Here is a 12,618-nt window from a genome sequence, read left to right as displayed (position 1 = left end):
TATCTATGGAGAGTAGCAATATTATTGACGACCACCTTAATCTGTTAAGAGTGCATGAAAAACTGAAAATTATTTAATAATTAAAAATCCTAATTATGTAGTTCTGGGTTAGATATTATACAAAGGAATTGTTTATGCTTATCTGCAACATGTTCCAGACCTCTACTAGTCATTATTTCAGGGCCTATGTAAAACTTCTCAAAATTAAATTTGTAAATGATCTATTAGATTAAAATGTAATGCATTTGAACAAGTGCTGGAATGGGTATCCTGAAAGTACTAATGAAGATAAACTTCATATTGAATAAAACATAGTCTTCAGTCTGAACCAGATTTTCTGAGCATTAAAAATGAGATTTGGGGAAAGACAGCCTATCAGTCTCAAGCTTTCATTCACCCTTTCTTCTTCTCCTGGGTAAGCAGTGTAGCCTCAGGAATTTAACCTATTAGCACCGTGTTTTTCATCTGCTGCTCTTAACAAGTGGTTTTTTTCTTTAGGAAAGTGTTTGCCATCTTCTCTGTAAAATACACTTGCTTATTATTTAAAAGGCAATATGGAAAAGCAATGAGAAAAGATCATCACCATCATGACATCAAGTCCAGAACAAACGGAAACTTTGTGGAGTACTTTTGTTTTGTTTCTAAAAGCAAGGCCACGAGAAAGAGTATCACTGGGGAACAAGTGCAATAAACAATTTATACGTTTTTTAAAAAGGCCACAAAACTAGCCAATTCTTTAAGACTAAAATAGATCTAGATCAACGGACAGTCTGCAATTAAACTCTGCTTTTTTTTTGTGGCTGTATTTTCATCTAGCCTGACTTAGAATTGAAGGATTATGCGTAAAGCCATAATGTTTATCTGTTCCAAGCTTACTTGTCAAATTTAAGACCCAGTCGGCACTCTAAGCACGAGATGGCTGGCAAGCGTCTCCCCTGCCTCCACCCTCTCATGTAAAGCTTGTATGTGCTTCTCTCGTAAGGCTGTGATATAAACAGCAGGAATCTGCTGCAGGAGACCACAGCTTACTTCTTTCCTCTTTAATTTCTCTAGGTCTCAAAATTCAGTCATTCCTGTGACCTAGTGAGTTGAATACTGAACTCATTTAACACCTGTCTTGTTACCACGTACTGATAGTTAACGTCTAGTGTACAAGATCTACATCAACGTCTAGTGTACAAGATCTACATCTTGAAATTGAAAAAAATTTCCAGCAAGTACCTTCCTTGCTTCATTGTTTAAATATCCTCACTGCCTAGACCAGTGCTCTGCATATTTTAGGGATTCAACAGTTATTTGTCCAAACAAGATAATTCAGAGGAAAAAAATGAGATTACTTTAAAATAAACAGATAAGGGGGCGCCTGGGTGGCTCAGTTGATTGAGCATCTGACTTCGGCTCAGGTCATGATCTCACAGTTCATGGGTTCGAGCCCCACGTCGGGCTCTGTGCTGACAGCTCGGAGCCTGGAGCCTGCTTCAGATTCTGTGTCTCCCTCTATCTCTGCTCCTCCCCTGCTCACACGCTGTCTCTCTCTCAAAAATAAATAAAGATTAAAAAAAATTTTTTAAATAAAAAATAAAATAAGCAGATAAGATCATAGAACCTAAATTCTAGAAAACTTTACGTTTGCAGCAGGAATACACATCTGTTTCCATTAATGCTTTATTTTGTGATTTCTGCAGGCATGAAATTTCTTTGATTCATCAAAGTATTTATCTCATAAAAACATTCATAAAAATTAAGGTTTTTTTAATTTTCAGTTTTTTTTAAAAGAAGATATAAATTTAGATAGTTAGCTAAAATAAAATGTTCCTTTACCACACTGGAAAAAAGTTACCATGTATCTTCTCATAACTTATATTTGCATCGAAGAGTAGTAAGTACGTCATCAAGTGTGTTAAAATAAAATCAGTGTGCTAAAATAAAAATAAAGGAGGAAAAAAAATTTGTGATTCCAAATTAGATTTATATTTAGTAACTACAGTCGACAGAGAAAACAGGTATTTCAGACCAGCCTGAAAGACAATATTGGATATAATCTCCAGCTCAGATCAGTAGGAAATTTTCAAAGAACTTGCATTATTTCACAACAATGACTTCCATAATGCCTATAAATACATTATGTATAAATACATAATGCCTATGACATCTCTACTATGTCATAACGAGCAATACTTCAGGGAAGGGCAGTATTTGAGAAATGGGTCATCTGAGATAGAAAGAGTTGAATTTCCCCTGCACTTCTTTACTAAACATAAAAGAATTGTCTGGTCATAGAAAAGACTAATGCCAAGCGACAAAAATAAAAACTGGTCCAAGTGCCAAGTCCAAAAAAATCCTGCAGTACGTCTGAAAGAAATCTGACAGCAGTCTTTAAAATTCATGTTTGCTGCAATTTTTCTCATTATGCTTCATGTGCACATCATGGTTCTCCGCTGGAGCACGCTGGCCCAGATTAATATGAAACATGCTCCCGTAACTCTTTTATCCCTGGAGAAAATTTCCTCCTGGAGTCTGTCTGCAGAGTGGTTTAAACACTTGACATTAAAAGTCATCAGAATACAGCCAGATCTCCTTGTTTTCACCCTCAAGTCCTGCCTCTGCATGAGCGACACTAAATACACCAGTGTACCTCCCATCCCCCTCTCTTAGCCCTTTCACTGCGGTGGAAGAAAGTGGATGCAGTCATCACTTACAGCAGAATTATTTTTTTTAAGTTTATTCATTTTGAGAGAGACAGAGTGAGTAGGGGAGGGACAGAGAGAGGGGGGAGAGAGAGAAATTCCCAAGCAGGCTCCACCCTGCCAGTGCAGAGCCTGACGCAGGGCTCAAACCCATGGAACCGTGAGATCCTGACGGTATCTAAGCGGAAACTAAGACACGGATGCTTAACTGACTGAGCCAGCCAGGTATGCCCCATTCTCACAGCAGAATTTTAAGAAACCCTCTTTCCCATGTTATTACTCTATAGCCAGATTGTCTATTTGTGTTGTTGTTGAACAGTCAACAACATAGCTGACTTACAATATTATATTAGTTTCAGGTGCACAGCATAGTGATTCGACAATTACATACATTATGAAATGCTGACCACAGAAGTGTAGTCCATCTGCCACCATACAAAGTTATTACAATATTGCTGACTATATTCCCTAAGCCATACTTTTCACCTCCATGTCTTTTTTATTTTCAAACTGGAGATTTGTAACCTCCTAATCCCCTGTTTCACCTTCCTCCCCTCTGGTGACAACCAGTTTGTTCTCTGTATTTATGATTCTATTTCTGATTTGTTTGTTTAATTTTGCTTTCTAGATTCCACATATAAGTGAAATCATCTGGTATTTGCCTTTTTCTGTCTGACTTACTTTACTTACACATTGCCTAGATTTGAATCTCAGCTTTGCCAGTTTTTAGTTATGTGACTTTGGGTAAGTTCCCTAAATGTTCCATGGCTGTTTTCTCATCTGTTAAGTAGGAACAAATAATGACCACCTTTTATGGCTGCTAGGAAGATTAAATGAATTAATATATGCCAGGTCCTTAGAATAGTTTCCACAGGATAGGCAGTTATTTCCAAGTTCCTACCCCACAGTCCTCAAACCACTCTAATATACAGCCTGGGCTGGCTATCTTTTCTCCCTTGACCCTTCCTCTTCTCATCTTCATTTATTTTCTCTAGCCAACAGCTCTTTGACCTTTCCAAAATAAATTGTTTTAATCTCTTCAAGCTTCTTCAGTAACACCCCCCCCCCCCCCCCCCGCCACTTTGTGCATTAACCCCATTCTCTTAGAAGGGAGCAGGACAGGGGAAGATTGCAAAAACTTACCCACTACAATTCTTTTCAAAAATTTCTGTCACAGAAGTTTAGCAATATCTATGATCCTGATTTCTAAAAAAAGCATTGCTCTATCACACATTAAGATTACATCATTAATGAAAAGAGCTCCAGAAAATTTTTAATTAGTTGAAATATTTCAAAGGAAGACAAGGCAAATAAGGAAATTAAATATTTTTCTGAATCATAAAACTCTTTCTGAATTTTCTGCATTCTGTTATAGTTCAGACTTTAGTATTCAATATTCAGCTTCTCCATTCAAGCAGCTTTCCAGCGTCAGTGTCTATGCCTTAAGACACTGGTCACTAACAAGTACCAGGACGTTTTGTGAACAATCAGTAAAATAAACTATTTACTGACTGTTTATAAAATCACACCTCATTTGAGGTTCCCTGGTAATTAGTTGGAATTGGCATTGGCTTACTCAATACAGTTGGACTAACAAAAGGGAAAACACCAAATTGATTTCACCTTATTTATGAGCACAAACAGTGAAAAGCATTTTTCTTTTAAGCTTAAAGTTAGGGGGCAACAGATCAGGTTAAGGCAGGGACTGCTCTGGTTATCACTTGGTCCTAGCTGGCTGGTTATACCATGTGGCTAATGACCTCTTCATATAATTATATCATTCCTTATCTCTCCTAAAAGTTCTGTTAGTTCTAGGTCTCCTTTTAAAACATAACATTTATTGATCACTTTCAGTGTGCCTGTAAGCCCTTAGCATGCATGAACCCATCTGTTCTTCACAGAAACCCTAGGAGTTAGGTCCTTTTATAACACCATTTTGCAGATGAGAAAACTGAAAAACAAAGGGATTAACTAATTGCAACCTGGGTACTTATCAAGTGAGTGGTAATGGGATTCAAGCCCAGAGCCAGCAGTCTTAACAACTACTCCCAGGAGCACCTTGGTGGCTCAGTTGGATAAGGGACCGACTCTTGATTTTGCTTGTCACGATTTCACGGTTCATGAGATTGAGCCCTGCATGAGGCTCTGTGCTGGCAGCATGCAGTCTGCTTGGGATTCTCTCTCTCCCTCTCTCTCTGCCCCTCCCCCACTCACACGGGCGCATTCTCGAACTCTTTCTCTCAAAATAACTAAATAAACTTAAAAAAAAAAAAAAGGCAATTACTCCAAAAGCTTTACTTGTGCCTTCCACCTTAACTTCAAAAACTTTGTGAAAAAAGAGTACTTCTTTATGTACACAAAAATAACATTGCCCTGAGTTTGTCTACATAGCTATAAATTTGAAGATAATTCTGAAAGTCATATACTGCATCTTCTTACTGGCCTTGGTTCTGTCAGCCAAATTTCTTTTTCTTTCTTTCTTTCTTTCTTTCTTTCTTTTGCATAGCAGAGGATTCTATTCTGTTTCTCTTCATTCCTTTTTCTCTGAAGAAATGATTCTCACAGGAAATAATTTTGAACTGCATGGTGCCAGTATGGGAGAGAGGGAGCAGGTGGGAGAAGGTAGAGAGTGGGGACAGTCAGCAAGACCTTTTAAAAGCTGTGTTTGGAAACCCTCCTTTTGATAATGTTACTAAGTCTCTAGTGAAGTTACTGAAGGTTTCTTTGTTCCATGAAATGCTTGGTGTGAGTGAACTTTTGTGAAGACCAGTGAAGAGCCCTGGCTTCCTATCTAGTCATTACAGGGTAAAGCAGAGACAGCAGGAGAGGATGAAGGGACATGGAGGCAGGCAGACTAAGGTTGCTCAGGAACCTAGCAGGAATCTGAGGAAGAGCTCTGGACAATCACAATCTGGGACCTGTAGCTGGACCCACTTTAATCAGATCTGGAAGTAAGCAGACAGCCCTAGTTGAAAGTGGGGTTATATATGTATATATGTATATATATATATATTTTTTTTTTTCATATAATATATATGTATAATATATATTCATATAATATATTCATGTATATATCATATGAATATATTATATGAATATATTATATGAATATATATATATATATATATTCACGTAATCAAATTCAAATCATCCTTACTAAAACAGCTTAAGTTTTAAAAACTGATAATACCACATGTTGCCAAGGAGGTGAAGCAGCTGGAACTCTTATGTTGTTGGTAAGAACACATGTGGTAGCGCCACTTTGGGAAAGAGTCTGGAAGTTTCTTATAAAATTAAACATACACCTACCATATGACCTAGCAAGTCCCCTCCTATATATTTACCAAGGAGAAATGAAAGCATTATGTCCACACAAAGACCTGTATGCAAACACTCACAGTGGCTTCTTTCATAATAGTGGCTTTTTTCATAAAACTGGAAACAATTCAAGTGTCTATCAACCAATGAATGAATAATCAAACTAGTATATTCACGCCATGGAATAAATCACTCATCAATAAAAAGGAATTGGGATGCCTTGATGGCTCAGTCAGTTGAGCACAGGACTCTTGACTTTGGCTCAGGTCATGATCTCACAGTCAGGCTCGGCGCTGACAGAGCACAAAGCCTGCTGAGGATTCCCTCTCCCTCTCTCCCTGCCCCTCCCCGACTCACACTCTGTCTCAAAACACATGAATAAACATTAAAAAAATAAAATAAAATAAAATAAAATAAAATAAAATAAATAAAATAAAATAAAATAAAATAAAATAAAATAAAATAAAATAAAATGGAACAAATTACTGATACTTGCAACAACATGGATGAATCTCACGAACATTATACTAAGTGAAAGAAACCAGGCACACAAGACTATATACTGTAGGAATCCATTTATATGACATTCTAAGAAAAGGCAAAGACAATAGTGACAAGAAACAGACTAGTGATTGTTAGGGGTTAGCGGTTGAGGGAGGGAGGGGGATGGGATCAACTGCAAGGGGTACAGGGAAATATCTGAGGTGACAGAAATGTTCTGTATCTGGATCGCAGTGATGATTACATGTCTGTATACACATTTGCCAAAACTCATCAAGCCATACACTTAAAATGGATGAATTTTATTGTGTTAAATTATACCTCAATACAGCCTTTTGCTTGTTTTAATTTAAGTCATCTTCCCAGGTAGTCATAAAGAGAGAAACACATGTATCCTGTGGTCCCACTCACTCTGCCCTGGTGGTTTTGTTGCACATTCTCATGGGTTCCCCCAATCCCCAATGTTGGTGAGATTGTTCACACTATTTAGAAAGAGAAGTTAATCAGAGAATGATTCAGGCTGAGTGTTTGGCCAGTACAAAGTTGTTTTCTGGATCACAATTTTCCCATATACTTAACTAACTGGAAGCTGAATACAGTCTTCTCAAGCGCACAGAATCCTAGCTCTTGGTTTACAACTACGGCTATCAGATAAAATACAGGAAAGCTAGTCAAATTTAATTTCAGATGAGCGACAACTAATTTTTAGTTTAACTACATCACAAATATTGCAAGGGACATACTTCTTAGTTGCTATATATGGCAACCCATCGTTAGTCCATGCATTTTCCATTTTATTTATTCACCCACATAATTAACCAATTAATTAACCAACGAATTAATTAATCAATTGAGTAGTTAATTAATTAATTTCACATTCATGGTTTAACTGCAAGTACTTTTAGTGACTTTGGCTCTAACTATCCCCTTTAAAAAACCAGGTAGCAACTCTAAGACACTGAGAACTTATTTTAGACTACTGAAAAATAGCCTTGTTTAGGATCCTGTTAGTCAAATTGTGATCTGCAGACTTGGGGTGTCTGCATCAACTTGGTGCCTATTAGAAAAGAACCTCAGGTCCCACCTAGGCCTACAGAATTCAGAAACTGCATTTTAACAAAATCCCTATGTGATTTCATATGCACATTCATGTCTTAGAAGCACTGGTTTAGAATGCTGTGTTTTAGGAAAATTCCCAGGGCATATAGCAGGGAGGACTGAAGGGAAACTGAATGCAAGTACAGAAGCCTCTTACGAGAATATTTTAAAAGTTCAAGCACTGCTTCAATATCTGAATTATGGCAATAGGTATGAAAGGAAAGGAACTGAAGTGAGAAAAATTCCAACAGTGAAAATCAATGGAACTTGGTGAAGGACCGGATGGAGGAGAGAAAGGAAAGATGTCATAATTTGAATATATATCAAGCAGCAGCATCGAAGTGTTTTTAGTATCTTTGGTAGTGGTTCTCAAATCTAGCTGCATATTGTAATCACCTGGGAATGTCAAAATACTGATGCTTGTGCCCCAACTCCAGAGACTGATTTCTGGTGAAGCCTGGGCATTAAAGTTTCTCAATATTTCCCAAGTGATTCTAATGTGCAGCCAAGTTTAAGATGCCCCAGTGTGGGTGCTTCCAATCTATTTGTTTTCACTTCGAGTAGTGATTTTCAACCCTGGCAACACTTTAGAATGATTTGGAGAGCTTTAAAAACATATCAGTGTCTATACACTGCCCTTAGAGAGTCAGATTTAATTGGTAGTATTTTAGAGTTCCTCAGTTGATTGTGATGTGCAGTCAGGACTGAAAACGTTTAACTGAAACATACAATTTGACTGTTAATTTATTAACTTTTTTTTTTCAAATAAGTATGGGTGAAGAGGGAATTTAGTGCTAACAGAATCCAAACCTTCTAGGCAGATGAAATATAAACCAAAACATTTCATTTGCTTGTTATAATTTCACAATGAAATGTACTTGGAATTAGCTACAATTTTCATGTTTTCAAAACCTCACTTTGAATGCCTCCCCACAAAATCAGCTGATGACCATTACAATTGGATAACCATTTATGAAATGAACATTATTCAGATGCTTCCAATATAATATGAAATAAATTGATTCTAACCACAATCACAATTATGTATCGTAAAAGAGAATAAGGTCCTAGGGTGGTGGTGGGGTAGTGAGGTAAGGAAATAAAAAGTCTGAAATCTATTTCTAAGTCAAAGTAAAGTCTCTATCAAGATTCAGCCCTATCTAAAGTCTAAATAAAAAAAATCTAGGAGAATATTTAAGCTCTTTGTAATTAACTTGTCACTACAGTATTATTTCATAAACATGCAAAGTAAAAGTTTTTTTCAAAAAGAAAAGTGTTTCCAAATGACCTTTTACAAAACGGAAAATTGGCTTACCTCTTCCCTATGATTCTTAATCGGCATACAAAGAATACTTTGTGTCCTGTAGCCTGTAATTTGGTCAACTTCTGCATTGAACCGAGGATCCTAGTAAAGAAAAAGAAATTCAATTTAATGACTGACCTGTTCAAGGACAGATTTGATTTTTCTGATTTATAAGATTAGAAAAATCTAACCTTCAACTTACCTTGTTGCTCTGAATGACAATTTTATCATTGGGTAAGACATCAAATCATCTAAGTACATATCATCTTTGACAAAGATAAATTTATATTTTTTAGTAGCTAGTGTTTATGAGAACCAAAAAAATACAGACTCAAACAAATGTTCAGAAATAATGGAAATTCAAAATATTAACTGATTTAGATAGCATTCCTTAGACTCACAAAAAAGCGGCAACTCTCCACCTCTGTAATACAATTTGCCTGTTCCCATTTCGCTATCTGATTCTTCTGTGCCATCCTAAAGAAAAGCATCTCTGCTCTGAAATTTTTCCTATAAAACCTACCAACTCCAAAGTGACCAGCTTAATATTGACTTTACTTCCCCTATAATGGTGTTTATATTTTACCTCAGTATTCTGTTCTTCTATCTCAGGTGTTCATAGGAATTTTAAATATTTTCATGTGTATGTGTACGTAAAACAAGCTGTAGGGCCTCAATCAGACTGTAAACAACTCCTTAATCTTTGTATTTTTTTTTCTTCTTACAAATTACATCATACACATCCAATAACCACAAAGGACTTCTGAGAGGTGTAAAAGTTCTAAATGTGGGTCAATGAAAGAAGGGCACAGGCTATTTTTGTTGAACTTTAGATTGGGAATATTAAAGTTAGGCTATAAACTCTATGAGGGGATTTTTTTGGGGGGGTTTGTCACTGTATTCCCAACACTAGCAAAAGAAGTCCAAAGCATTTGGTAAATAAATGAAGGACTTAATTAACAAATAATATCACCGTTATCAAATGTGATCATTTTTAGGTTATTATAGTTTAAAACAAACCTTGTAAGTGAGGGGGAAAACACACTAGGTGAAATGGACAGATACTACTATATGAGATAAGATTAGAATGGAAACAAACATACCAGAATGAGTGTTGTTCCCCTCAAAGCAATAGTCTTGGGAAGTTACATGCTCAACCTAATTATAGCAACATTGCTCTAAAAGCTCTGTTTTTGGAATTCCCTTCAGAGAACATGGAATAGCCACACTGGAAAATCCTCATCTTTGAAAGTCATTTATTTATTTTTTTAATTAGTCAAGTCATGTAAAGCCAAAGCTGTGAATGAAGTAAATGATTACACTAGATTCCATCAACTGGGGTCAGAAATGAGGCCAAATTTCCCAAGAAAGTCGAACTTGACATTAAAGAGAATTTCAAGACAGAAGTTATAAAATAGTGGAAAATCAGTATAAATATTTTAGATTATAAATAAACAGTACTGCATTTTTGCCTTTTTTTGCAAACATGCTCAAAGTTATACTGAGACACAGGGAAAACTTTGGCTGAATATTTAAAAAAAATCTTTCTTAAATAACATACTATATTGGAATGTATCTAAAAAGGCAGACAGGATACTGATATTGATGAATTAAAGAGGTAAAAAATTATTAACTTATGTAGTGGGTTATTCTACAAGCTAATAATCAAAATATGAATAAAATGCATCCTCAGCAATTTTTGTTAATGAATATTTAAATTACAAGACCAATTTATAAAGAAGAGAACCAAACTCAACTATCTAATCAAAGCAATAGAGTTTGACAGACTGACAATAGGACTTTCACAGTTTTGGGGGCATACTAAGAGCTTAAAATCAACAGCAGCCTAAATTTCATTTCATTGAAGGAGGTGGGAATAATGTATGCTTCAAAATCATCTTAGGTGAATTTGGTCATCTCAAAGAATTTTCCTAACAATGCACTCAGGGCAAAGGCAATACACATAGAGAACTTTTAACTGCTCTAGCTCCAGCCAACACCAAAGAAAAAATGGAGCGGTACTATTATCATGATTATTCCTTTGACTGTTTATGAGAACAGTGTAAAAAAAAATAAGCCTTGGATATCCACTTGCTAAAATAAAGCAACTGGTACCAGACATGCCCTCCTACTGAAAAATATAAGACTAGACAAATATATGAGACAGCTAAACTACAGACCATGAAAATGGGGAATACACATGACAACCAGGCAATACTCTGGCTTTCTTCCAGGGGCATTTTCCTGCTGGCAAGAAGGTAGGTGGTACACAAGTGCAGTAACAGTTCCAAATGGAATTGAAAGGAATTCAGGGCTTCTAAAGTGGCTAAAATTTGCAAGGCAAAGTACCTAATAAGAGAGCTATGCTGGGGAATTAGGGGAAGGGGTAAAAGGAGTGGCAAAAGACTGAGTGGCTATTCACTTCAGACATGTATAGAGCAAGGCTCTAAGAGAACTAGCTAAAATTATGTGTTGAAGGCTGAAAGCAGAATGGTGATACCAATTAGGTAAATATGTGGAGGCACTGGAGCTCCAGCTCAAACAGAGGAGAGACCTCACTAAGCACCTCAGGCATTCAGCTGAGACACAGAAAGGCTACTCCCTAGGAGTAAGGACCATACCCTTGATTTGGGAAGGGGTGTAGAGACAGTATTCCAAACAAAAATAGATCTACCTTAACAATAACACCAAGTCTGGCAGGACCAAAAAGATCATTTGTAATTTCACCACCTACAAGAACAAATATCAGCCCTCTTTTAAAGAAGGATGATATGATCCAAATGCCCTGCAAGAAAACATCCACAATATCCAGCATACAATAAAAAATCGCAACACATGTGAAGAAAACTTGCAATTGCAACCCATAGTGAGGAGGAGAAAAAGTAGTCAATAGACAATGACTCAAAAATGATTCAGATGTTAGAATTAACAGACAAGGACTTAAAAGCTTCTATTATAAATGTACTTAAGGGCTTAAAGGAAAACATGGTAATAATGAACAGATGGGAAACTATAAAAAAAAACTTAAAAAAACAACAAATGGAAACTCTAGAGCTGAAAACTACAATGTCTAAAATGAAAAGTTCATCGATGCATTTAATAGCAGATGAAGAACAAAATAAGAGAGGGTCAGCGAACCTGAAGACAAATCAACAGAAAGTACTCAATCAGAAGGACTGAGAGGGGAAAAGCCTATAGAAAGTTAACAGAGCCTTGGTGTTTTCTGGGACATCATCAAGTGGTCCAGCATATATATCATTGGAGTCCCAAAGAGAAGAAAGAGGATGGAGTGGAAAAATACTTAAAGACATAGACCAAAATTTCTCCAAAGTTAGTGAAAATCTTAAACTTACACACATATTATGAAAATGATACATAAGAAACATAAGATGAAAATACAAAGGATAGCTGACTTCTCATGAGAAAAGTGAAGACCAAAAATATGGGAAAATTCTGTTAAAATGTTGAAAGAAAAATAATTATTAACTGAGTATTGTCTATCCAGTGAAAATATCTTTCAAGAATACAGGCAAAATAAAGGCATTTTCAGATAAACTAAAACTGAGACAATTTGTCACCACCAGACTTTTACTATAAGAAGTGCTAATGGAAATTGTTCAGCCTAAAGGGAGAGACACCAGATTCTACAGAAAGGAGTAAAGAGCTTGGGACTTGGTTTGAACATGCATAAATATGTAAAGATAAGGAAGC

At 36.2% G+C, this 12,618-nt stretch overlaps 1 protein-coding gene across 5 annotated transcripts in view; it reads right to left on the bottom strand.

Moving 5' to 3' along the window:
• Positions 1-12,618, bottom strand: part of PDE5A (phosphodiesterase 5A) — a 139,680-nt gene that overhangs the window by 98,366 nt on the left and 28,696 nt on the right. For all 5 annotated transcript variants that reach the window (XM_019418579.2, XM_019418552.2, XM_019418587.2 and 2 more), the window contains exon 3: positions 8,920-9,009. In XM_019418579.2, the coding sequence (XP_019274124.1) occupies positions 8,920-9,009 (90 nt within the window). The remainder of the gene's footprint in view (positions 1-8,919; positions 9,010-12,618) is intronic.

The sequence above is a fragment of the Panthera pardus genome, unplaced genomic scaffold, assembly GCF_024362965.1.
Source record: "Panthera pardus isolate Hobbes unplaced genomic scaffold, ASM2436296v1 HiC_scaffold_13, whole genome shotgun sequence".
NCBI lineage: Eukaryota > Metazoa > Chordata > Mammalia > Carnivora > Felidae > Panthera > Panthera pardus.
Note: the sequence above shows the minus strand (reverse complement) of the source record. Positions and strands in the feature narration are given on the sequence as shown.